General features: G+C 43.7%; 2 protein-coding genes and 1 non-coding gene across 6 annotated transcripts in view; all 3 read right to left on the reverse strand.

The window, feature by feature from the left end:
• Luc7l2 (LUC7 like 2, pre-mRNA splicing factor) overlaps nt 1-10,647 on the reverse strand; it is a 54,842-nt gene extending 44,195 nt beyond the window's left edge. For 2 of the 4 annotated variants that reach the window (XM_021632145.2, XM_021632139.2), the window contains exon 1: nt 10,514-10,647. In XM_021632145.2, coding sequence (XP_021487820.1) covers nt 10,514-10,574 — 61 coding nt within the window. In that variant the 5' untranslated portion in view covers nt 10,575-10,647. Of the gene's footprint in view, nt 1-7,563; nt 7,648-10,513 lie in introns of all 4 variants that reach the window. The other 2 variants (XM_021632137.2, XM_021632148.2) reach the window with 2 other exon arrangements.
• A 5,684-nt stretch (nt 10,648-16,331) lies between these two features.
• On the reverse strand, nt 16,332-21,271 carry Fmc1 (formation of mitochondrial complex V assembly factor 1 homolog). The gene is made up of 2 exons (XM_021632150.2): nt 21,012-21,271; nt 16,332-16,612 (listed from the first exon to the last, which is right to left on the reverse strand). The coding sequence occupies exons 1-2, from the start codon at nt 21,147-21,149 to the stop codon at nt 16,409-16,411; spliced, it is 342 nt and encodes a 113-aa protein (XP_021487825.1). The 5' UTR covers nt 21,150-21,271; the 3' UTR covers nt 16,332-16,408.
• A 484-nt stretch (nt 21,272-21,755) lies between these two features.
• Trnar-ccu (transfer RNA arginine (anticodon CCU)) lies at nt 21,756-21,828 on the reverse strand. Its single transcript has one exon. It is a non-coding gene; the product is annotated as a tRNA-Arg (tRNA).
• Nucleotides 21,829-26,154: the final 4,326 nt, after the last annotated feature.

Here is a 26,154-nt window from a genome sequence, read left to right on the forward strand (position 1 = left end):
TTCTTTTCTTTTGAGACAGGGTATCTCACTATGTAGACCACATTAGCTAGAATGTCTGGCTCTTCTGCCTCAGCTTCCCAAATGCTGGAATTAAAGATGTGTAGCACCTTTGAAGAAATAGCTGAAAAGAACCAAAGATTGAATTATTAATTTAAAATACTACCAAAGAGCTGGGTATGGTAGTGGCTCACCTCTAATCCCAACACTCCCAATTCTGTTCCAGGCTACCAGGGACTCTTAAAAACAAACAGGACTCAATTGTTTGAAATAATTATAAACATCAAGGAAAACATTCCCAAAAATCAAAAAGGGAAGAAGAAAAACGAGGGTACTAAAAAAAAAAAAAAAAAAAAAAAAGTGAAAACCTAATGAGTTAAAAACAAAACAAAACAAAACAAACAAAACCACAGCATCAGGGAGAGAGCTTGAAGCTACAAAACAGCACAACAGAAAAACTGTCATACTGAACATATGTTATATTCGTAAGGGTTGCCTCTGAGGACTCTGCCATCCATTTTAAAATATGACCAAAATGTATAAGGTACTATTTGTTTATTCATACTGGTGTTTTGTTTTCAAAATTAGGTAACTATAATCAGTATAAGAAGAATATATCACTTAAATATAAGTATTTGTTTGTAAATATTTACACATTAGTATCTCTGGGATTATTGGTATCTCATGCTGTCGTCCAAGCACTCAAAAGGCAGAGGCAGAAGAATCACCTTGGGCAAGCTTGGGCAAGAGAGACAAAAACTAAAAAAGAAATGAAGGAAATACAAGAAGAAATAAGAAAAAGAATACTTTGAAATACAAGAGGCAGGCAGGTCTTTGGGAATTTAAGGGATTTCTAGGACAGTCAGGACTACAAAGAGAGACCCTATCTCAAAACAAACACACAAACAAACAAACAAACAAACAAAAAGGACTAAAGGGAATTGGGGATACCAAGGAAAGTAGTTGTAATTTTACTGCTATCAATTAATTATACCCTAAAGTATATCAACGAACAATCAACTAAAACAGTACTGTGCAGGACTGGAAAGATGGCCCAATAGTTTAAGGAACTTGGATGCTCCTGTAGAGAACCTATGCTTGATTCCCCACACCCACATCAGGCAGGTCACAACTACTGTGACTCCACTTCTAAGGGATCCAATGCCCTTTTCTGCCCTCCTCTAGCACTGTACACATGAAGCACATATAGACAAGCAATTATACACATGCAAATAAATTAACAAAAGAACAAAACAAAACACCACTTTAGTAAATATTACCTCTAATACTACAAATCAAACTGTAACACAAATTCCTCTATGATAAATCACCTCTTCTTTCCTAGCAGGTATGACCCTCTTGGTCCCCTTTCATTAATCGCAATTATGCTCTCCTCACAGTTTCTATCACTACATTCTCATTTCACAGTGCCACTGTGTTTGTGAAATATTGCAGAACTGGTGAATCTCATGAACGAAAACACTAAAGGAAAAACGAGAAGCTAAGTTAAACAAAGATTTCATTCTGCAGGTCTGGTTGATCTCCCTAGCCACAGCCAAGAACTCTCTATTTCACAAGTTTTTTATTTCTGATTAGTCATTTCTACTCATGAGAAGAGATAGATGCTGGAGATATATATATATACATATATATTAATAATTTTATGTCTTAAATGAATACCTAGAACAGCATTTTCCAAAATATGGAATTGGCACAAGATGATTTGGGGTGTCATTCAATTCATCAACAAGATACTTACCACACAGAAAGAAACATTAACTCAAGAAATAAGTTTCTACTTTTTTAATACACCTGACAAACTCTAACCTTAAGCATATGGAATTCTAAGTGACAAGAGTCTAAACTGAGCATGGTGATGTACCCTCTTAATCCCAGCACTTCCTAGGCAGAGGTTGAGGTCAGCCTGTTCTACATTGAGAGTTCTAGGCTAGCCAGGGCTACACTGTAAAACCCTGTCTCAAAACAAAAAAATAAACAAAAAAACCCAGAGTCCAGCTGTATTTTTATAGCATACCCTTCTATTTGTATTTATGTTTATAGTAATAAAAATGTCTTTTTAAAATTAAAGAATGGCTTCAAGGCACAGTCAATAACACCAACTGCTTGGAGAAGCAGGACCACAATTTCAAAGTCTGCCTAGAGCTACAGAAGAAAAGACGAGTCTGGTATACACACAGAAACCTTGTCTAAAAAAAGCAAGTGCTGGAATATAGCACAAATAGTAGAGTGCTTGCCTTGTCCAATACCAAGCACTACCTTCCAACAGCCTGCATGAGCATGTGTGTGTAAATTTTTTAGAAAGTATAGACAAAAAAATATTAGGTGAAGTGGGATGGTCCAGCCTTTAACCCCAGCACTTAGGGAAGCAGAGAAAGATGGACCTCTGAGTTCAAGGCCAACTTGGTCTACAGAGCAAGTTCCAGAACAGCCAGAACTACACAAAGAAACCCTGCCTCAAAAAAAAAAAAAAAAAAAAAAAAAAAGCTGGGTGTGGTGGTAGACACCTGTAATCCCAGCACTCAGGAGACAGAGGCGGGTGGATCTCTGTGATCCACCTGTAGATCAGCTGGATCTACAAAGCAAGTCCAGGACAGCCAAGGCCACAGAGAAAAACCCTGTCTTGAAAAAAACCAAAATGAAAACAGAGAGAGAGAGAGAATGGGAGCATTAGCTGGGTGGTGGGTGGTGCATGCCTTTAAGCCCAGCACTCAGGAGGCAGAGGTAGGTGGATCTCTGTGAGTTCAAAGCCAGCATGGTCTACAGAGTGAGCTCCAAGAGGGCTACACAAAGAAACCCTGTCTCAAAAAACAAAAAACAAACCTAAAACAAACAAAACTTCAAAGAAACTTCATAAGACTTCTTAGTCTTCTAGGTCAAGAATAAGCATTTGAATCTCTGAAGAGACTCCAGAATTGCAGCACTGCCAGTCTGGGACACACTGTGACCCAGAACAGTAGCCAACAAATGTTTTTGACTGGGGTCGAGGAAGGTGCTTAGAGAGTTTGAGAGTCTCATTCTGGAGCCCAGGTTGGCCTCAAACACAGAAATTCTCCTGCCCCAGCCTCTCATTAGGCATGATTACAGGTATGAGCCACTATATCTAGCGAAAAATAAATGTTTATTCGTAGAGTGCTTTGCCAAGCATGCATGAAGCCAAAACAGGGTGACACCCAGTACAACATAAAATTAGATGAAATAGCCCATGTCTGAAATTCTAGCATTCTCAAGTCGATCAGGAAGATCAGAAGTTCAAGGTCATCCTGGGATATAGGAATTCCTACTTCTAAAAATAAATAAGTTTACAAAAAGCAGGAATCCATAGAACTAAATCTTTATTTAAAACATCTTCAGCTGGGCACAGTGGAACGCACCTGTAATTCTAGCACTCAGGGGAGGCAGAGGCAGGCAGATCTCTGAGTTCCTAACTAGGCTTATCTACAAAGGGAGTCCAGGATAGCCAAGGCTACAGAGAGAAATCCTGTCTCAATAAATAAATAAATGAATGAATGAATGAATGAATGAATAAAACACCTTCAAGCTCTAACTGCAAAGAGCACAATACAGAACTGAATACAACACAAAACTTGATTCACTAAGCCTCCATAAATATCCACCCTCCCTAACTGAAAAGCAATGTTTTGGATAGTTTAGCTCTAAAATATAAAATTGAGGCCTATAGAAATCTGAGGTCTCAAGAAAATAAAAGCAAACAATTTACCATATTCTTGAGACAGGACAAAAGATTCAGCAAGGGCAGTTGGTTAAATTCTTTTCTCGTTGATTCAAATAGGTCAGACATCAGTTGTACATGGTTCACAACTAAATTAGAACATATGGGTCAATAGAGACAGTGTTTTCTACAAAAAAAGAAGTTAAGTTCTTTCTCTGGCCAATGTTAAGGAACAAGATAAGACAATTATTCAACTGACTATACTAAATGTTACTTTCTCATGCCTTTGACTCAGCTAAAACAAAAACTTGATGTAAACATTAATTTTTTAAAGATGACTTTCCTCTTTGTCTTCAATAATCCTTCCTTCCCATTTTTACCCAAGCAGCTACTAGTAAGTGATCATTTAAACCCAAAAGAACAGGAGTAGAACAATGGTACCTGCTAGTTGTCCCAGAACTTGGGAAGCTAAGGTAAGAGAACTGCTTGAGTCAGGAGTTCCAAGACCGGTATAAAACAAACAGCTGGAGCAATAACTTCTTTGCTAACGTGTTTTCTTACAAGCACAAGCAACCCATGTAAAAAAACGTTACCCACAGTGGTACACACTTATAATGCCAGCCTGCAAAGACACAGGCAGATAAATGCCAGGTCACTGGTCAGGGAGACAACACCAAAAGCTGTTCTTTACCTCTACATATACAAACCTGCATGCACATGCATGCACAGAACCACAACCACCCACACCCAAAAGGAACAGATTGGTTTTCCTTTGTGTGCTAAAGCTGTTAAGATTCTTGTCAGAAACTTACCCTGTTTCACTCCCTCATTTTTTTCTCCAACAAGATGTTCCAACTTCTTTCATCTTCTTAGTCTACAATTTCTTCATAGACTGATTGGGGTGGGTAGGACTGTTATGTTTCCTCAAAGTAGCTGCCCTGACTTGCTTCAGACACTTTTTGATTGTAACCTAGACTGACCTCAAACTCATCATCTTCCTACTTCAGCCTCCCAAGTGACAGAACGCTAAGATTACACATGTAATCTTACAGGGGCTGGCGAAATGGCTCAGAGGTTAACAGCACTGGCTGTTCTTCCAAAGGTCCTGAGTTCAATTACCAGCAACCACATGGTGGCTCATAACCACCTACAGTAAGATCTAGTGTCCTCTTCTGGCCTGCCGGCACACATGCAGACAGGATACTGTACAACACCGAAAATAAATCTTTTTTTTTTTTTTAAAAAAAGTAATCTCCAGGCTTTCAATTTCACTTTTTGTTAGTCTGAGATAAGCTTTCACTCTGTAGCCCAGCCTGGTAGGCACTCCTGCTTCAGCCTCTCAAGTGATGGGATTAAAGGTGTGTGTCACTATGTCCAAGTGGAAGCTCAGTAAGAACCATCTCTCATTTAACTGTCTTGCCACTTACTGACCTTCATTCTTGTTAAACCATATATATGTATATGTGCTCAGTCCCACTGCTTAGCTGAACCCTCACCAACTTCCAAATTTCACTGTCTGTAAGAATCATGAACATTCAATGAACATTCAATAAACCTGAACATGACCATAACACCTATTCACTTTCGTAGTCCCCATCCTGAACACTTTTTATCCTTAGCTGACATCCTACTTTAACTAGAAACATAGTTGCTACTTACAGTGGTTGCAAATACATAAAAAAATAATATTCCTTCTGTTTTTGTTTTTACCTGAAATACTGTCTCAGAAACATAGGCTTACTTGAGTGCTAAACAACTGCAGAGATTTCAAGAGACTAGGGTTCTGTAAGGTGAGATTTTTAGTTTTCTGGGCTGCTCTGTAGATAGAAATATTATTTACAGTTCAAAATGCAAAATGAGGGGGAAGCTTTAACTGATTCACTATTCAAGTGCTAACAAGGCTTTCAATGTTTTGGAGATGCCTTAACACTAACAATATCAAACAGTTACAAACAGAAAAACTGGCCTTAGATGTACATGTTCTAGTCTAAGAAATATCCCATTGTGTTTTTAAAATGTGCACTTGTACATTAAAGGCTATACTTCTTTTACTTAAAAATGAACCAAATATAATAAAAGGATGGCTTACAACTGACCACGAGATAAGTATGATTCATTAAGATGAGAAGAATATTAAGAATATGTGTGTTGATGATAATAAAGAAACACAAATTACAATAAAGACGATTTTACAATGAAGATAATCCACAGGGTGACAAAAACAATACTTCAAACCTTTGATTCAATAATTTTGCAGAAAGGCAGTAATGTTCTACACAGATGTAGATGTAATTACTTATATATTACTAAATTTGTATTAGGAATAGGAAAATTACTTTCTGAACTGCATTTTTCAAGGCATCACCTAAGATGACGATCTTTTTCAATTGTATATGTTATGACACACTGCATAACTGCTTAGCAGTTAAGATTAGCATCCTGTATTGACTAAGGAAGTACCATGCAGCCCAGTAAAATTACTATCCTAAATAGCTAAAATTATCTAAAAATTTTATGTATGTTTTGGTGTTTTGTTGATTTGGCTTTTTGAAATGGGGTCTCATGCAGCCTAGGGTTACCTGGAATTAACTATGTAGCTGAGTCTGGCATACTCTTGATCCTCTTGCTTCCACCTCCCAAATGCTGGGATCAGAGCAGAGCCCCATACACAGCAACAATGATCTACTAATCCAGTAACATTGACGGACAGCCCTGACTGGCAAAGCAGAGCCCTGTTGGAGGTAAACAACCACTGGAGTGGCTTTTGTCCCTCAGGAGAGGCAGAAGGAAGGTTGTGGTACTGAGGGTTGAACCTATAGGTTGTTGCACATGCTAACAAAGTGTGCCCCCACTGAGATACATCCCCAGCTGTAGCCAACTTTAGTCTGCTCAAAACAGCCCATCATCACGGGTGATACCACACAATTTTATTTCTATGATCTATACTTTGGGTCTACAGGTTGGCTTCCAAAGCACATTTAAATATACACGGTCATTCCTGGATCATGTTAACCTTTCAGAAATGGTTTATGCTCCCATTTTAAAACAATTTTAAAGCATGGTACCCTCAGGACAACTTTCTGAACTTCAAACTTCTAAATTTAGGATATAATCTAGATCCAGGTCCTAGGCCAGAGGATATAGTTTAGGGACTCAGCTTCCCTAGAATATGCAATGCCCAAGAGTTTGATCCTACCAATGGGGAGGTGGTAGTGCTTCCTTAGTCTTTCTGGAATCATGGCCAGAGACTTATAACCAAACTGTGTGCTCACAAAGAAGCTTTATGCCAAGGGACATTCTTACAATTAACTCAATCTAGTTAAAATGACCATGGTCCATCAAGGGCACTGAAATACTTTCTCTCAACTGTCACAAAAACAAGTCTCAAAATATCAAAATATCTCTTAAATTTTCCTATGTGGGCCTTCCTGCTACCATCTGGAATACGTTTAAGGAAAATAAATTACCTGTCTCTTTTCTAAGACAGAATTTTAAAAATAATTGATCTTAAACTGGAGATAAAATACTAGCAATGGGTATTGTGATTTTTCTCAAAAAAAAAAAAAAAAAAAAAAAAAAAACAACACAAAACCTAATTATAGTTATTCAACACTTTTAGTATAACATAGAAAATTATTTCGCTTCCCGTATAACAACAGACTTAATTTGAGGCAAAAAAGTTATGTGACTTACCCAAGCTTCTAATTAGAAACCAGGTCTCCTGAATCTCAGCCCAGTGTTCTTTTCCTTAACCTATGATGTCTTATTAGAAAATTCCAAATATAGACAGACTCCCCCCACCCCGTTACATGGGTTTGAGTTACACTGATTCACATATACAAACTTTATATAGTGTGACCAATGTTTCAACTCACGCGGTACCCTGCTTCCATATATGCAGTATGCCAGGCATCGGCACGATTTTCAGTGGCACACAGGCGGTTGCCACCACCAGGGCCCTAGGCAAAATTGCAAAGAAGGCAAAGTTTGTCTTTGGCCCTCCCATCTCCCTTATGCATTTCTCTCCCACCTCCTGGTCATCCCTCTACCCAACCTCCCAATGCCATCATGCTGCCCTTCTGACTATCCAAAGCCCCACACACACCAAGGACCGTCCTTTCTTGAAGTGCCCAGTAATCTGAGTTACCTAGTTTCCTACCACTGCAATTCCTATTCCAAAGGGTTCTAGTGAGGTTTAATTATTTGCATGATTAGCTGATTTAAGTAACTGATTATACACTTAACCAACAGACTTAAATCTCCAAGCAATTGAAAACTTAAAAATGCTTAGATAAGTTAGGGAAGAAATCTTTAGAAAGATTTCCCAGAGCCCCAGAATTTCTTTACCATTTCAGACTCCTTCACAAAGACAATAATAAAGGTTAGGGCATAATCGCCACCTTAGGCACCACTACCCAAAATAGTCATGACTGTTTTGGCTGCTCTTTTAGTCTACAAAAGCCAAATCTCCTTTAAATACCCACCCTTACCTACCTTTTCCATCTCTCTCCCATTTCTGGATCCCCAATTCCACCTCTTAAAGCCAAACACACAGCATTTTTGGTAAGCTGCCCATGTGTGTAACACACAATTTTCCATTATGTGATTCAGTGATATACCTATGTTCCCCTATCCTTGGATAACTTTAGGTTTACTGTATGCAAAAATAAAGTAATTCTGATTTTATTTCAAGGTCCTGAATTACAAATTCATTAAATATGTGATAAGAAAGAAATGTATTATGTTATCTTGCATATATGAAAGAATTAATATGGGTATCTAAAAAAAGTGGGTTTTTCTTTTTTATCGAGCTAGAGTCTCAACACACTACCACACCTGGCTAAATATTCATCCCCCTTTTCCACTTATCAATCTACCAATCTATCTATTTTGTTTGAGGCAGGGTCCTGCCTTGACTCAAACTAGTCTGGAACTATGTATCCTAGGCTAGCCTTGAACTCACTGAAATCCTCCTGCCTCAGCAGCCTACCAAGCCAGAACTGATGTTTCTTACGAATCAACACAGCACTGAAAATCAAATCATTTCAACTAAATACTATTGTTTACTCATAAACATGAGTTCATTCATAAGTTCAATTGATCTGGTGGACAAAAAAAAAAAAAAAAAATCATCCAGGGCAGAGAGACACAAATATAAATAAAAAACAATGAATTTTAAGAACCCAGCTTCCTGCTAGGACTACACTGAGAAATTTATAGGTATATGTACATACTGTAATAGTTCAGTTTCACAATACTAGAGGGGGCTGCTATCAGAAAATTGTTAGGTCATAGTTAACTTGATCCAACTACCTTCCCAGTAATATAAGAAAATCCTATCTATAAAGAAGATACCAATAATGGCATCCATTCAAATTAAAAGGACTACATAAGTAAGCCTTAAAGATTTCTAAATGTTATTACAAAGATTGAACTGTTAGTTTCCTGTACAAAGCCCCTTCTAAAATACCCTCACTCATGATTGAAAATGAACAAAGTTAACACATGTTGCAATTATAAACATTCTTACCCAAATATGAAAGTTAGGTTATTCTAGTGCTATTTTTAATTAATGTTAACTTTCAAGGGATTACTTACTACACACAAATAAATACGTTCCAATTTCCACTCTTCTCTACACAACAATAAGTGAATCTGTTATCCACCTCATTTACCTTAATGTTGTTCTATTAAGAAGCGTTCCAAGCTTTATTAAAACTTAGCCATACACTGAAAGCTGTACAAGTATTGCTAAAAAGATTTTAAATAGGTTTTAACTTCTCCTGTATTTTTCAGCAAAGCGCTCAAGAAAATTAATGGGATTTTCAATTAAGCTAAATGTCTTCTCTTTTAAGCCAAACTTTGTCAAGAAAAAAAAAAAAACAGCATTTAAATCGATAAGGAACTTGCCTTAAACGAGTTTTTACAAATCAGAATTTGGATTTGTTTTTAAAAGTGCTAAGCTTTAATTTGAAAGTACATAGTTAATCATTCCCAAAAAGTAACACTTCATCACTTTAGAAACTATCTAGAACAAAAGATAATCCAACACGTAGATAACTCCCTATAAAGATTCTAACCTAACTGCGTTTTAAAATGTCCATTCTACTTCAGAGGGCATCGAATTTCCAAAATGGTTCTGTTTAGGGCACATTCAAAATGTGTCAATATTTACTGAAGAAACGCCTCTATTAAGTTGTCTAACAAAATGGAGGTCTCTGGGGGAAAAAAAGCCTACAGTTCTACAAAATGGGGCCAAACACTCCCACTTAAGAAACCATGGTTTGGGTCAGATTTTCCACAAAAAAAAAAAAAAAAAAGGCTGATTCTGTAGGGCTCGACGAAGCGTCCCTGCACTGGGGTTAGTAGGGAAGGTTTCGTTAAGCCTCGGGAGGGGGCGCCCGCACTCTAGAGGACGGCGGCGAGGGGCGATCCGACAGCCCGAGGTGAAGGAGCTAGCGCTGGGGGACGCCTCGGCGCTCCGCGGGCCCCTACTCCACAGCCGTACCTGGCCGCCCGCTAGGCGGGGCGGCCTCGGGCTCGCCCAACCCCGGCCGGGCCGACGGCAGTCAGGCACGGCCGCCCCTGTCTGCGTCCCGGCCCCGCCTCGCCCCATTGGCAGCAGTTCCCGCCAATCCGCACGGTCACCGCCCCCAGGCCCGCCTGCCGAGCCCTGATTGGCCTAAACGAGAGCCGGGGCCCTGGGTTACCAATCGGGGAGCCCCTCGACCGGCCGCGCGCGCGCGCACACCCCGGCGCCCCCGCGGAGGCCTTCCCCCGGCCGGCGGCCCCTCCCCCACCCCCGGGGCTCTGGCAGCGACTTACCGTCCCGAGAGGTGCCCATTAACTGGTCCAGCATCGCGCGCATCTGGGCCTGCGCCGACATGGCGGCGGCGGCGGCGTAGCGGGCGGGGGTGGGGCGCCGGCCGGGCCCTGGCGGGCGGGGGACCCAGGGGAAGGGATGGGGGAGGTGCGGCGCTGTCTCGGTAGCCGCCGCGGCCTCGAGGCCTGCGAGTGGGGCGTCGGAGGGGTCGCGGGAGAGTCCGGGCTGCGCTCCTCACGACGGCGTGGACGTGGAAGGTGGCAGCCCCCTCGAGAGCGAGCCCTCGTGCCCTCACTCTCCGTCCGGTTCCTGAGACAGACGCGACACGGGCTAAGCCGACTCTCGCCTCCTCCCGACACCGACACCCGCCAGAAGCCGTGAACCCCCCCTAGCGAGCTCTGACGCCGCTCGCCACCGCCGTCGCTGCGACGGGAGCGCGCACGCTGCTCGCGCCGAGTCGTTTCCCGTGAGGTTTCGGCCAATCGCCATCCAGCTGGCTTCGCCCCGCCCACCAAGGGTCCCACCTTAACGGCTGGCGAGCGCGTGCACGCGTGGTGGCCCCGCCCCCCTGCGAGCTCAGATCTCGCGAGAACGTTGCTCCCTCGCCGACTCGGAGCCTCAGTGGCTCCAGGCGCCCAACCCTGTGCTGCCGGCTGCAGGTCATCTAGGCCCTATCTGCTTGCTGCGCCGGCGGCCCAGCCCCAAGTTAGCAAGTGCCAAGCTTAGAGCGAGTCGGAGTAAGTAGCTCGGCGGAAGCTCTCTGGGTTGGTGCGCTCCTGACGGATACTGGCGGAATCGCGAGCCCGTGGGAGGGCCCAGCCCTAGAGGAGGACACCTACCTAACCTTATCCTCGGCCTTTTTGCCACTGCCCCTCATCAGTGCCCGAGCCGGGACACGTCAGGTTCAGGAAATAACCCGCGAAGGCAGCACACTGGGGAGCAGGCGTTTAGGACAGCTGGAAGCTGCTAGTCTGATTCGAGTCTGTGCACGTGAGAACTTGAGGCAGGCCATACTGCAGAGCGGCGTGTCCGCGGCAGGGCTGGGGCACAGGACAGCCTAGTGGGTTCTTGGCTGGCTGTCGCCCCGCACTCCTACGCACTGCTAACTGCGACCTTTCCTCTGTAGTTGATTTCTTAATCTAATCTCAAGGCCGGTTGGGGGTGACCAAATGACATGAGGCCCAAGTGAGCCAATGGGAAGTACCTATGCCACGGCTGCATACTGGTTTTCCAAATTGGCAAAAAGAAACTGGAGATTCTTTTAAGCTGAAACGTCGCTAGTTTCTACATAATGGGAGGGAAAATAGGAATATTTTTTGTTGTTTCATTATGATTGCACATACATTAAGGAGTTCCTATCTAGTGCTAGATCGATAATGATATAATAATATGAAAGGGCAATCACAGTTTCAAGGCAAATTTAAGTCTATACTGAGTCAATGCAAATTTTAATCATTGTTATCTTCAGCAATTTGCATGTATATATCATTTCAGAGAACTTTTTGAGACGTGGTGTCACTGTTGTAAGAAAAATGGTCCTCGTTAAATGAGTAAGAATGCAGTGTAGGGTAGGGAATGAGACATTTTTCAGTTGTGCCGAAGCTAGGCAAACGAACACAAAGGGCAAAATAGTTGAGATGCCGATTTGGCTTGAAACCAGGTTTTTTTTTGTACTGGTTTGTTTGTTTGTTTGTTAATTGCGTAATTGTATGTCTCTCCACCCTTTAGTTTTCATTGGTTGAACTCTCCCCTATGTAGCCTAGGTTGTCCTGGACTCCTTTGTTGACCAGACTGGCCTCGACCGCCTCTGCCTCCCTGAGTGCTGGGATTATAAACGCACGCTAACTCCCTGCTCGTTGGCTGAATTCTTTTGGGACATAAAATCTTCCCAGATTCTAACATTACCCCCTCTCCAAATTCCTCAGCCTTTGGTTCAAGACACAAAACATTATCCAGTGAATGTCTTGAGGCCCAAGATTCCCTCCTCTTCTGGTTTGTGAGCCCAGTTGGGCAACCTGTAACACTTCAACCCTTGGATCAACTGAAAGGACCTAAACAAGCAGCCAGCTGCCAAATCGGGAACATGAGGGCCTCGTGCCTCCTGCTTCTCCGTGATTCTGAACCGAGCTTTATCTAAATGCAGCTCATGCTGATAATGGACCATATGATTTATTCTTAAACTATATAGATCAAGCTGCCCTAAAACCTGCTCCAGCTACACTCGGGTTAGGCATGTACCCTAATGTCCAGTTCAAAAACTCTAAATTCTAAACAATTCCAAACAGCTATGTGCAGATATCCTTTGAAAAATGTAGAAGAGGATCTGAAGAAAGCCTTAGAGGTTAAAAACACTGGCTGTAGAGCACCCAAGTTCTTCAGTTCCCATCAACCTCAGGACAGCTCACAACCCTCTAACTCAGGATGTGATACTCTCTTCTGTCCTCTAGGGACGCCGTGCACCCATGCACATAAATACATTGAGGTAAAACACTCATATACAAAAAAATGTTTTTGAAACGGAAATTGATTCATAGAAAGCTGTACAAATTAACTGTGTTCTAGAGAGATGCACTATTATAGATATAGTATTATCCTGAAAAAACTGTGACCTGAGAAAACACTAAAATGGCAAGGATTTATGTTTGAGTGTTAGTGTCTTTTGTTTGAGATATGGCCTCACCATGTAACTGTGACTGACCTAGAACTGACTGTGTAGACCAAGCTGTCCTGTGCCCTGTGACCAGGCATTTTGCTTTGTGGGGTTTAATCCAATTTAAAAAATAAAAACATTTAAGGATCAGAAGATAAGCCAGGTGTGGTGGCACAAGCCTGTAATACCAGCACGCAGGGAGACAGAGGCAGGTGCATCTCTGGGAGGACAAAGCCAGCCTGGTCTACAGAGTGAGTCCAGGACAGCCAAGGCTACACAGGGAAACCCTGTCTCAAAAAACAAAAGGATCAGAAGACAATTTTCAGAGCTGATTCTCTACCACCATGTTAATCCCAGGAACCACATTTTAGCTTGTTGGCTTGTCTTTACTGTTGAGCCATCTTACACCCCAAATCTAGGGACTTGAGCATGCTAAACAGACCTCTGTTATTGAGCAGGATCCACCTGATGGCGTACTTCAAACCAACATTCATATAACCAGTGTTCATCTATTGACTTTCATTTTCAGTCCTGACACTTCTGCCTTCCCATTTGGGATCATTTCTTTGTGTTTAAAGTTTTCTTAGTATGAGGTTCAGCAAACGGCAGCCCAGAAATCAAACCCACATCGATGCCTTATTCAATTTGAGGTGGGGAGTGTTGCTCTTTTCCTTTGGTTGGTTGGGCTGGTTAGTTTAAAATAGACCCTCAGTGTGGATCCCTGGCTCACCTGAAACTCGCTCTATAGACCAGGGTTCCCTCGAACTCAGAGCTCCACCTGCCTCTGCCTTCGAGGTGCTGAGATTAAAGGCATTCAGTACTATGCCCCAGTTTTTGGCTTTTGTAAAACAAGGTGTCACATAATTCATGCTGACCTTAAACTTGCTATATAGCTGAAGAAAACCTTGAAATAATGAGAGGTTACAGCTCAGCACTGTTTTCAATCAAGTTTCACTGGAATACTGCCAGGCTCACTCACTCTTCTGTCTATACTGATTGTGCCCTTTAACCAAGAGTTATAAGGTTATAATACTCATAATCTTATAATTTATAACCTCATAAATTGTAAGGTTATATTATATGACCTGCAAGATTTATTATTTTTGTTTGCTTTTTTGAGACAGGGTTTTCCTGTGTCCTAGCTGTCCTTAAACTCCTTCTATAAACCAAGATGGCCTCAAACTCAGAAATCGACCTACCTTTGCCTCCCAAGTGCTGGAATTAAAGGTGTGAGCCATCACTGCCCTGATAAAAGTTACTTTTGTTTTGTTTTGTTTCATTTTGTTTTTCAAGTCAAAGAGTTTCTCTGTGTAGCTCTGGCTGTCCTCAAATTCACTGTAGACTAGGCTGGCCTGGAACTTAGAAATCTGCCTAGCTCTGCCTTCTGAGTGCTAGGTTAGAGGCGTGTGCCAACAATGCCCAGCCTCAGTGGATATAGATTTTTTTTTCTTCATTCTTCTAGGAGCAGAATTCAAGAAACAAACAAACAAACCAAAAACATAGCTAGTCCTGGTGACACATGCCTGTCACCTTAGCACTTGAAAGTTGGAAGCATGAAGATAGGAAATTCAAAGCCGGCTTTGGGCTCATAAGTAAGCCAGCCCAGGCTACATAAGTAAGCCAGCCCAGGCTACATGAGAGCTTGTCCTAACCAAAAAAAAAAGAAAAAAAAAATCCCAGCTATTTGGGAAACAGAGTGCTCGGGTGTCATACTGTGTTAATGGGAACATATCATAGTTGTTTGCTTTTGTTTGTTTTTCTAGACAGGGTTTCTCTGTGTAGCTTTGGCTGTCCTGGACTCACTTTGTAGACAAGGCTGGCCTCGAGCTCACAGAGATCCTCTGGCCTCTGCCTCCTGAGTGCTGGGATTACAGGCAGGCCTGTGCACTGTGCCTGGCCATGGCTGTGTACTTTTATGAAACAGACACACTGGACCAGCAAATAGCCAATGCATTTGGAGCACAGGACTAAGACCCTGGATCCCACTGGGGAAAAAGAGCTGACTCCCTAAAACTGTCCTCTGACACCTCTCTGCACAATGGCATACAAACACCTACACTCAGACATATCATACAGTAAGAAAATAAAAATTGTAGATACACATCCATAAGTAATATGTTTGTCTAGGCATAGGAAACATGGAAAGATGCATAGTAAACTTAGTAATGTTTACCAAAAGTAATGAAAATGTGAGACAAGACAGGACAAACATAGTTACATTTATGGCATCAGAATAGGCCCATAAGGCAATAGCTTTTTTTTTTTTTTTCCTTTCTTCTGAGACTGTTTCCTTTGTACCCTTGGCTGTCCTGGACTCATTTTGTAGACCAGGCCGGCCTTGTCTCTGCCTCCCTGAATGCTGGGATTACAAGCATGCACAATGGTGCCCCACTACTTATTATGTTTATATTTTAAAATACTTAAGAGCCCAACATGGTAGTTCTTTAGTTCCAGCACTATGGAGGCAGAAGTAGGCAGGTCTCTATGAGTTCAAGGCCAGTTCCAGGCCAGTCAAAACTACATAGTGATACCCTATCAAAAAAAAAAAAAAAAAGGCAAAACAAAAAATTTGTTTTAATTATATATGTGCAGATGAGTGAAGGTGCCTGTAGAGACCAGAAGGGCCAGATTTCTTGAAACTAGAGTTACAAAACGTGGTTGTTAGCTACCCATCATGGGTGCAAAAGTAATACACACACCCTTGACCACTAGGCCCATCTCTCCATTTATTACCAAAAACAAACAAAACAAATAATCCAAGTTTTTAAAATGAGACCAAGCACAGCAGGGACTAGGGGACAGGCTCACAGGATAAAGTGTGTACACATAAGGGCCTGAGTTTGGATCCCTAGCACGCACAGACATAGTCATGGACTGCATGCTTCTAACCCCAGAGCTGGAGAGCTGAGACAAATCCTGGAGACTTGGTAGTTCGTTACTAAACCCAAAATAGTGAGTCCAAGTCCAGTGAGAGAACTGTCTCAAGAAAAAAGGCAGAGAAGTACCTAAGGAAGGCATTCTTTGTCGACCTCCACACGAATCTTCATGTGCAAGAGCACTGACACACGTCAGTGAACCCAGGGTAAAAAAGTTCAGCAAACCCACTTGCAGACACCTCCAATTTTATTTCCCTAACCAGGCAACAAAAATACAGAAAGAAAACCCAAAACTACACTTTAAAAAATATTTAATGATAAATACAAATGGTTACAGCCTTGAATGAAGGAAGGTCTGAGGACTGTCTGCATCATGGCTCCCAGCCTTTCCCTCCAGGCTGACGGGGCAACTGGAGGCCCACCAAACCAGCAGACTCCTCCACTGACCGCTCACCCTTGCCATGAAATTCCTGATGAAGGGCTACATGTTGCCGGATGCTACGCAAGAGACAAAGATAGGTGGCAGCTTGGAAGTGAAGCTCATGCTGGGCTCTGCACAACTTCTCACTTGTGACCTAAAAAAGTGATTAGCAAAGTCAGATACTCTGTCAACACCACACTGTACCCACATACCCACAGGAGGAGTTACTAAGTGAGCTTTCTCTACAAAGGAAACAATACAAATGTGCATGGGTATGTGTTCACTACCTTAAACGGAATGGTGCATAGTTCGGAAAGCTGTCTTCCTTTCTTTGGTCACATAAAGAACATGCTTTTCTCCCTTAAATTAAGTCTACTTTGTGTTCTATAACTTGTACTATAAACCTTTTGTATGCGAGGGGGTGCATTAAAGAAAGCACTGAAATGACCACTCTGTTCTGTGTTTTTATTGTGACTGAGAGAGAAAATAACCAGAGGCATCGGAAGAGTCCTGAGGAGAGAGAAAAAGACCGGACATGGCTAGGGCCTTGAGAGAACAAGAGATGGAAAATTTTAAGGAGAATAAATAGCTGAGGGAAAAAGAAGGGAGCTGGAACAGTCCTGGGAATTGGGGGTAGGGTGGGAGGAGCCAGTATGTCAGCATGGGGTCTTTGAAATGTATAATGAGTACTCATGAATAGGGACAGAGAAAAGCAACAGGTTAGCTTGGACTTTGATGTGCAACCATAGATGCAATTTAATGGAGAGCCAGGTCCCTTCTTCCTGTAGCACAGGAAAGGACTCCTTTGTGGGGTAGAAAACCAGTTTCACAAGTTCCTGAGGAGTGATGGCTTTTATATAACCTCTAGAAATCCTCCTGAAGTCCAGGCTGAGCTCATTTCTGGAAATACGGACTTCCTGAGACCTAACACCTTACACTCCAAATTCAGAAACTTCTCTACAAAATCATGGTTTTGTAGTCAATAGTTACAAAAGGAAGATAATATATGTACATATGTACACACACATATATATGAAATAAGTATGTTTTCATATAACTTAAACTTGTTTTTACAATTTAACCATCTGGAAAATCTGGATTCTAATGACTTTAAGCTATAAAGTCGGCCGGGCAGCAGTCCACACCTGTAATCCCAGCACTCGCTGAGGGATTATAGGCGGAATCTCTGAAACCCTGTCTTGAAAAAAGCAAACAAAAAAGAAGCTATCAAGTCCATATCAATGTCCAGAGTAACACCAAATCATGGTTATTTTTCCCAGTGCTTCATTTTTAGTCCTCTGTCCTTAACTATTTTGGGGCTCCAAAGTTGTGAGAAAGGAGTGGGGACGTGAAGAATGTAAGCATAGATGGGGATGTCTGATTAGTCCCTGGGCACCACTGCATACATGAGTCCTTTTCTCAGTCTAAATATCTAAGGTTAAAATCTGAGAAGTAGAACGTGTAATATTTAATGAATTACAGCAGTGCTGGGATTCAGAGCTGGGAAAAGCCCCTGAGGTGCCTATTTAATACAAAGCAGACCTGGCCTCCAGGTTCTCCCTGCATCCCTCAGTCCCTACCTGAACTTCCCAGCCCAGGGGCTTGGGTTTCCTGCCCCCCAGAGGCTCTTCTCTATATAATCCAGACATTTGGTTCATGTGTCATCTGTCCCTCACCCCACCCCGCTGTCCTGTCTTCCTGTTTACACAGTGACTTCCCTGACCTCCTGTGAGATCAGTGAACCCACCCTAGAGCTGCCCCCATAAACCTGCCTTTATATACTTTTCCTTTTAATCCTGCTTGAACTGATTCATTTTACCAGTGAAGAAGACCTACCAAGCAGCACTCAGCTGCTCTAATCAAAACTTCTTTAAACACAAGGAAGACTGGTCTGAAATTCAGTCTTCTTGTCTTGCACTTACAAATGCTGAGATTTACAGTTATGTGACACCATAGCACACCTGGGCCAAACTTAGTATATGTGTAGAGGGGCTTGAGTCTCATTATGTACCCCAGTCTGGCTTGGAAATCACTGTGATCTATCGCCAAAGAGCAAAGTATAGTTGCTAATACAGCTCAGCGGGTAAGGACACTTGCTGCCAGACCTGATACCCAGCATTCAGTCCCCAAAAACCACAGTAGAGAAAGAGAACTGACTCTCCTATAAACTGCCTTCTGGCAGCCAGGCATGATGGTGGACACCTATACTCCCAGCACTCAGGGAGATAGAAGCAGGTGGATCTCTGAGTTTAAGACCAGCCTGGTCTGCAAATCGAGTCCAGAACAGCCAAGGCTACACAGAGAAACCCTGTCTTGAAAAACCAAATAAATAAACTGTCTTCTGACCCTCACATATTTGGCATGCACGCCCCAAAAGTATGTATGTATGTATATACACACACTCACATATATATACACATCATATATATTAAAAGATGTAGGTAAAAAAGAAAGGGGTTCCTAATTGTATCCTTTCTCCCTAGGGAACAGAATAGATGAGCACAGAAAGCTTTTAGTTAGCCCTGAACCAGAAGAAAATAAAAATCATCCCCCATATTATTATGTGCATTCAGTACAGTGGGATTTCTCAAATTTTCTTTTTTTCCCCCAGCACTGGAGATGGAACCCAGGGCCTCGGGCATGCTAAAAACAAGTACTGCCCTGCTACCTCTTGCAATCAGTCTTGGTGGTTTGGGGAGTTTGATTTTGTTGTTTTGTTTTGTTTGGGTTTTTGTGAGTTTCTTGAAACAGGGTAGCTCATGACTAGCCAGTAACTTTCTCTATACCAGCCTGGCCTTGAACTTAGGTATCTGCCTGGATTAAAGCTGCAGGTCACCATACCTGGTGTTTTCCTGAGAAACTTGCTGTTACTGTTCTTCCGAGATAGAGTTTCACTATGGAGCTCTGGCTGTCCTGGAATTCAACTTTATAGCAGGCTGGACTCCCAAATGCTGGGATTAAAGGCATGGGCCACTACACACAGCTTTCTGTGAACAATTTCAAAACCACTACAAAGCCCCCTTCAGGGGCAATAATGTTACCTCTATAAGGTACAGCTGCATTCATATATACTTACCTACCTCATCATGCCCACAGCACTCTAAACAACTATTTGAAGCTGTTGGTTTTGCCTTAGAGTTAGGCATTTTCTTTCCCTGTAGCCTTACTTTTCCTAACCTCCATTCACTTGTGCTTAATAGCCTATTCATAGACTTTCTTAACCACATCTTCTTCATACCACTGCGTGATGGTCATCTACACCCTTAACGCTTATTTATGCTAAACATGGTCTTCGTTCATGGCTCTTCAGGTGGACTGTAGCTTCTTAACAGATGTGGCTCCTGAACATCTTCTTTAGTTTGTTTTTCAGAGACAAGTTTTCTCTGTGTAGTCCTGGCTGTCCTGGAACTCACTGTGTAGACCAGGCTGGCCTTGAACTCAGATCCACCTGCGTCTGCCTCCCTAGGATTAAAGACAGGTTTCGCCACCACCTGACACATCTTACTCTTGATATTTGGCCCGAGTTCTTAGTACACAGTCCCTAACATTATGATTTTTAAAAAACTACGTGAATTTCAGTTCTAAGGTTTTACATTGCTCAAATTCAGCAGCTAAGGTGATTGGTTATTAGGTTATCAGACATAGGTTTCCTTCCCCTAAATTGAAGCAGAACTATGCAAATAACTATCGCTGAGCCTTAGCTGCTCCACTTGCATTTGATCTTGTCCAAAAGGCGGAGAATTGATCATTACTTCATTTGGAAAATTAACCATTTTCCATTCCCTTCTGAGTAAGAGGGTTAAGAACTGTGAATTTCACAATGGTATCGTCCCAAGGATAGCATTCTGTATGTTTATGTTTGATACAGCAGTAAAACGTATCCTGTTACACAGCAAGCTAATGATGTAGCGATCCCTACAGAAGGAATACAAGACATTGCTTTCCTCAGTGACGAACAAGATATTAATACAACACAATGCCTTACTCTTGAACTCAACACATTCCCCACTAAATCATCTTAAAAATTGATTTTGCCTTTAATCACAGAGTTCAGATGTGAGTTCAAGGTCAATCTCATCTACATAGCAAATTCCAGGTCGGCCAGATTAATAGTGAAATTCTATGTGTACACACACACACAAACACGTATACACTCCACAAAAACATTGCTTCCTATAAACACTTCATTCAAGGTGGAGAGGGTGCCCTTGTGCCTTTAAGTGTAACGACCCCTAAGGCCTCCTTCACACAGCACCCGCCCTTACCACCATTCCACACCCCGTGTACCAGGCAAACCAATGAAATCCTCAGAGACAGCTCCACCCTTGGGTGGCAGATACTGAGTCCCCGGGAGGTGCAGCCCACGCGGCTCCTGGGTCAGTAGGGGAGTTGGGACCGCAAAATAGCCCAGGGCCTGGGCTAGGTAGGGAGAAAGGCAGGTGGAGGACGAGCCCGATCAGACCCGTTTGCCCCGAGACCGGCGGCCACGCTGCCGAGCCCGCCCTCTCCTCGCCCTTCCCGAGGCCTGAGGCCCGCGGGACGCGGCTTCCTACCCGATGTGCTCGGAAAGCCCTGAGCAGGTAGCGGTAGGCCGCCGTGTCGCGGTACGGTCTCCCGGCGGCCGCGCTCAGGTAGCGCAGCTCCCGCAGCAGCCCCCGCAGGGTGCGCGCCGGCGACCCCAGCGCCGCCATCTTCCCGCCCCGCGGCCTGCGCCCGCTGCGCCGCCCGCCGCCGCCTCAGCGTGGCCCGCAGCGCCGCCCACCGCCGCCCTCAGCGTGGCACGCCGCGCCGCCCGCCGCCGCCCTCAGCGTGGCCCGCCACGCGCAGCCTTGGGGAGTTAGAAGAGCTGGGCGGTCCCTACCCGGGTCCTTCCGACGGCGTCACTTCGGACTTCCGTTGGCCGGCGCCGCAGAGAGTCAGCGACGACGTGGCTGGCCGGAGAGCGCGGGCCTGACGTGCCCGCCTGAAAGCTGTGGCCATCCTCCCGGGGATGGCAGACGCGAACACGCCGGCCTCCAGGCGCTGATACCCGCGGCCGGGGGGAAACGGACGGGTATCCTATGCAGCCCCTCAACTAGTAAAGCCTCACATCAGTTTCTCTAGTTTTAAGCGTTGTGCGTGGCTTTCATGGGGGCAGAGACAGGCAGATCTCTGTGAGTTCAAGACCAACCTGGTCCACAGCGTGTGCTCCAGGACAGCTAGAGCTACGTAAGAGAGACCATCTCTCAAAAATGAATGCACAAAAGGAGTAGGTTTGACTCACAGTAACAGTCAATAAAAGATGCGAAAAGAAACGCCACCCCAGATGGGACTCGAACCCACAATCCCTGGCTTAGGAGGCCAATGCCTTATCCATTAGGCCACTGGGGCTTCTGCTGTTAGCGCGCTGAAACACCATAATCAACCTACTTCCTGTCTCCTACGTCATCACTTTTTTTTATTTTTTTTTTTATCCTATCGCAAAGAACCAAACCTGTTGTCAGTATGAAGTGGATGCCTGCTGGGAAATGTAGTCTAGATACCAAGCGCCAGAGCACAGTGTCACCTTGTAAGCAGTAGATGCAGCGAAAGCAGAACAGGCTCGTGCTTCTGCTCCTTTTGTTTACGCGAGCCTGTGTCTACCCGCAGTAGTCTGCGCCTGCGCAAAAGTGGACTTGCGGCGGTACCGAGCCAAAGGGGCTGGAAAACTGGCCGGGTCTTCGAGACTCGCCCTGATCCTATTCTTTGTAAGATTTTTCTCGGGAAAGCAAGCCCCTTCCACCTGGATTACCTTCGGGGTCTGCCTTTGCTCTCGCTGTTTGTTAGGTGGCGTTTGTGCCGTGGTCAGTTTGTTTCCGGTTACAATTCCGAGGCCATTTCCGTAGCCAATTATGTGTTAGGATGGTTGTTTCGAATTTTCTTCAAGTGGGCTATAAATACAGGACGGCAAGAAACTATTTGTTACTATTATAGAAAGTGAGTTAGGAAAAATTTAGTTAGGTTTTTTTCCTAATTGTATACCTTGGACAAAACCACTCTGGGAGGGTCAGCGGGCGTTGAGACCGGGTTTCTCAGTGTAGCTCTGGAGGTCCTGACCTCACTCTGTAGACCGGGTCACTTCTTGTTACCCTCTATTCAGATACCTGAGCTAGCCTCTTTCTCCACCTCCAGCCTGCCCATCGCCTTAGTATTCCTGCTTACCTCAGGGCTTGTTTGAAAGCCACTCGAGGCCTTTATGCTTTAGAGAGCATGACTTTTGTCATGCGTGCTGGCGCCCTCAGGAGGGTGAGGCAGGAGGCTCTCTAAGTTGGAAGCAGTCCTGGCCTAGTTTAGTTTCCAAGGCAGCCCGAGTAAGACGCTATGTCAAATAACATTTAAAAATAAAAAGCTGCGCTGGAGAAATGGCTCAGAGACTGTTCTTCCAAAGGTCCTGAGTTCAGTTCCCAGCAACCACGTGGTGGCTCACAACCATCTATAGTGAGATATGATGGCCTCTTCTGGAATGCCAGGCACACATGCAGGTAGAACACTGTATAGTCAAATAGAGGGCAGTAAACTAATTATATTTATTTATTTATAATTGTGATATTTAGTATTCCAATTACACAGGATGCTTGGATTCTGTTTAAATCCGCTATCTTCGCCTTCTGAACTGCTTTTCTACCTACATTAATTAAAGACTAGCTAGCTTGCTATAGCGGAGACCTCAAACACACAGAAAAAAAAATCTTTTATTCTTTGACAATTTCACACATGTAAATAATGCATTTTGATCATATGTACCCCCAACCTTTCCCTTCCCATCCTCAGAGTCCCAGATCATCCCTCCCACTTGCCCAAAACTCTCTTTGTGTTTTTCTTTTTGTGTTATTCATAATACATTGAGTCCAACTTGTGCTGCCTATTGGAATGTTGGCAGGATTCATTCACTTGACCTCCTGCAGGCTTATCCAGGTCAGAGTTCATGAAAAGACAGCACCTCACAGTACATCTTCTGGATCCTACATTCTTTCCATCTCTCTTCTGCTGTTCCCTGAGCCTTGGTGGGCCAAGGTGACATACGTGGGGTCTCTACGGCCTTCACAGCCAGCATAGTGGCATCTGCAGGAGGCTCGGAGGCAGTTCCGTTCAACATGACTCAACAGCGTTGGTTCAAACTTCTGGGGTCTGACCCTTAATAGTTTATGTGTATTAATCACAGCACAATTTGGTGAAAATTATTCTAGCTATGAGTAACTCAACCGATGTGCACAAGAAAGCATACATAAATCTTCTTGAGGAACAAATAAGGTGAATTCACATCAAACATGGCTATATTGAAACTCTTTGTAAAGTCTATAAAGATAAGTTCTCTAGGTTTACTGAGTAAGAAAATTAAATAAGGGTGTGGGGGAAAGTCATGGCCACACGGCACAGAAGCCACCAGGCTGCTGAGCACAGCTGTCGCCAGTCTTCTGGAGAGAGAGCAGGAGCTGCATTCCTTCCTTCCCGTTAAGGAACAACCCAGTGTGCTTGGCATTCCAAGTTTCCCCAGTACTTCTCTGTGAGCACAAAGACGTCCACGCCTCCTACAGACACAAATATCCCCTATCGTGTTTAGCACTCAATAGACATTATCCTCATCTTTGACCAGTTATAAGTCTGCATTAACTGTTGACCAGTCCAGAGAGAAACTTTCCTTCCCTGGTTGAGGGCAGTATTAATCTACAGATGCAAGCAAAATTCTTAGGAAGCAGTCTGATCACATGTCAGTTAGCAAAACAACACTACGAGCTTCCTCACTCTCTTAGGGTAACACCAGCACGACTGACCCCTTGTCAACTCCACACACAAACAAATCACTAAGTCATAACCTTCCCATTCTTATGCATCCTGAAGATCTCACATTAAAAACAAAGAACTTTAAAAGTCCCACAGTCCTTATAAATTCAAGCGCATTAACATTTCAGACTCTTTAAAATATCCAATCTCTCTAAAAATCAAAAATCTCTTCTAAAAGTTTGAAGTCAGCCAGGCTATGGTGGCCCATGTCTTTAATCCCAGCACTCGGGAGGCAGAGACAAGCAGATCTCTGTGAGTTTGAGGCTAGCCTGGAAAACAAAACAAACAAAGTTTGAAGTCTTCAGCTGTGGGCACCTATAAAAAATCAAATTTAAATTAAATACTTTCTTCAAGAGAGAAGAACCAGTCACAACTTGAACTAAGCAAAACTGAATTCCAATAGTATAGCTCAATGTTTAATTATCTAGGATTCACTCACAGCCTCCTGGGCTCCTCCAAAGAGCATGAGTCACCTTTCCAGTTCTGCCCTCTGCAGCACACACAGCTTGACTCCTCAGAGCCCGCTGGCTCTACTCCACTGCTGTTCTTGGTGGTCATCCAAGGCACTGGCATCTCCAAAACAGTCGGATGTTCTGCTGCCACTGGGCTGCACTTTCCCCAATGGCCTCTCATAGGCTCTCCTTATGGTGCCAAGCCTCAGCTATTCCCCAGGACCCCTTCAGGCCTTCCAAACAAGTACCACCCAGGTGACCTTTGTGAGACAGTTTCTTAGTGTTGCCTAGGCTGTCCAGGAACTCTGTGGCCCCAGGCTGGCCTCTAATGCAGATACCTACCTCCTGAGTGCTGGGATTAAAGGCGCATGTGGTTTGTTTTCCTTTTCTACATGCACGGATGTCTGTGTAAGGCCGTCAGGTGAGTCAATGGCTGAAGAAATTAGAAAGTAGCGTACGACTTGGTTTCATCTCAAGTGGACTAACCCCCCAGAAATCAGGAATGGTTAAAACAAAGTCAAAAAACACATTGACTTTTATCTGCAAGCCCCCTGTGATAGAGCTGTCAATAAGTTATCAAGACAATGCCTTACAGCCTGGTTTTATGGAGGCATTTTCAGTTAAGGCTCCCTCCTTTCTAGTTTGTGTGTCAAGTTGACATAGATTAGCCAGCACACTCCCTGTGGCCTATGACCTCCCAAGCTTTTGATCAGGCTTATAACACCAGGACTGAGTTCATTCCTGTGGAGCAGTCCTCAATCTCAATGCAAAAGCAGTTGGTTACCCCTCTAAACTTCGTGGTACTATTCCACAAAAAGCACACCTTCCCTGGCTGGTTGATTCTACACGGGCAGGGTCAGCTGCAGAGAAACAGTTGATAGCTTTTTCTTCTATAGAAGCCTGCAGAGTACCTTCTCCACGGTGGAAGCCGCTCACCAGGGAAAACGCTTCTTACCCTCAGTTCTTCATCAATAGGCATTGCATCCTTGCACAGGTTGGATTCTAGAACCCTAACTAGAGATGGCAAGGGAATGAGACAGTGATGGACACACAAGCACATGTACCAAAAGGCTGGCATTGGATGGTCTGGGCTCTCAGATGGACAAGCCCAAGCATCCCAGAAGCTCATGGCTATTATATAATGTGGTTATTATATACAATTGAACAGGAAAATGGAGTTAGCACATAGAGACAGGCAAGGAGGCAGGGCTGCCTTGTTATATACAGAACAAGGAGACAAGTTTAGCTAATCCTGGTAGAGGCAGTCCCTGAAGGCCATTTTCTGCACATACTGCCAACATCCATGCTTGCACCAGAGGAAGGCTTTGCTCTCCCACTAAGCTTCACCTCAAAGTGTGGAGGCTTTCCCAGTTTCCCATAGCTCTAAGGCTTTGGTCCTTGACATGGCTGTGCCCATGTCAACAGCAGACATTACTCAGGACTT

Source organism: Meriones unguiculatus, chromosome 3, assembly GCF_030254825.1.
Source record: "Meriones unguiculatus strain TT.TT164.6M chromosome 3, Bangor_MerUng_6.1, whole genome shotgun sequence".
NCBI lineage: Eukaryota > Metazoa > Chordata > Mammalia > Rodentia > Muridae > Meriones > Meriones unguiculatus.

Bases quoted from the DNA above. Each gene is read 5' to 3' on its own strand.
- Fmc1 (XM_021632150.2), bottom strand. From the start codon at position 21,149: ATGGCGGCGCTGGGGTCGCCGGCGCGCACCCTGCGGGGGCTGCTGCGG. The intron at 16,613-21,011 runs GTAGGAAGCCGC...TCACTTTTTTAG, and splicing joins GGGCTTTCCGAGCACATCGG to GTCACAAGTGAGAAGTTGTG.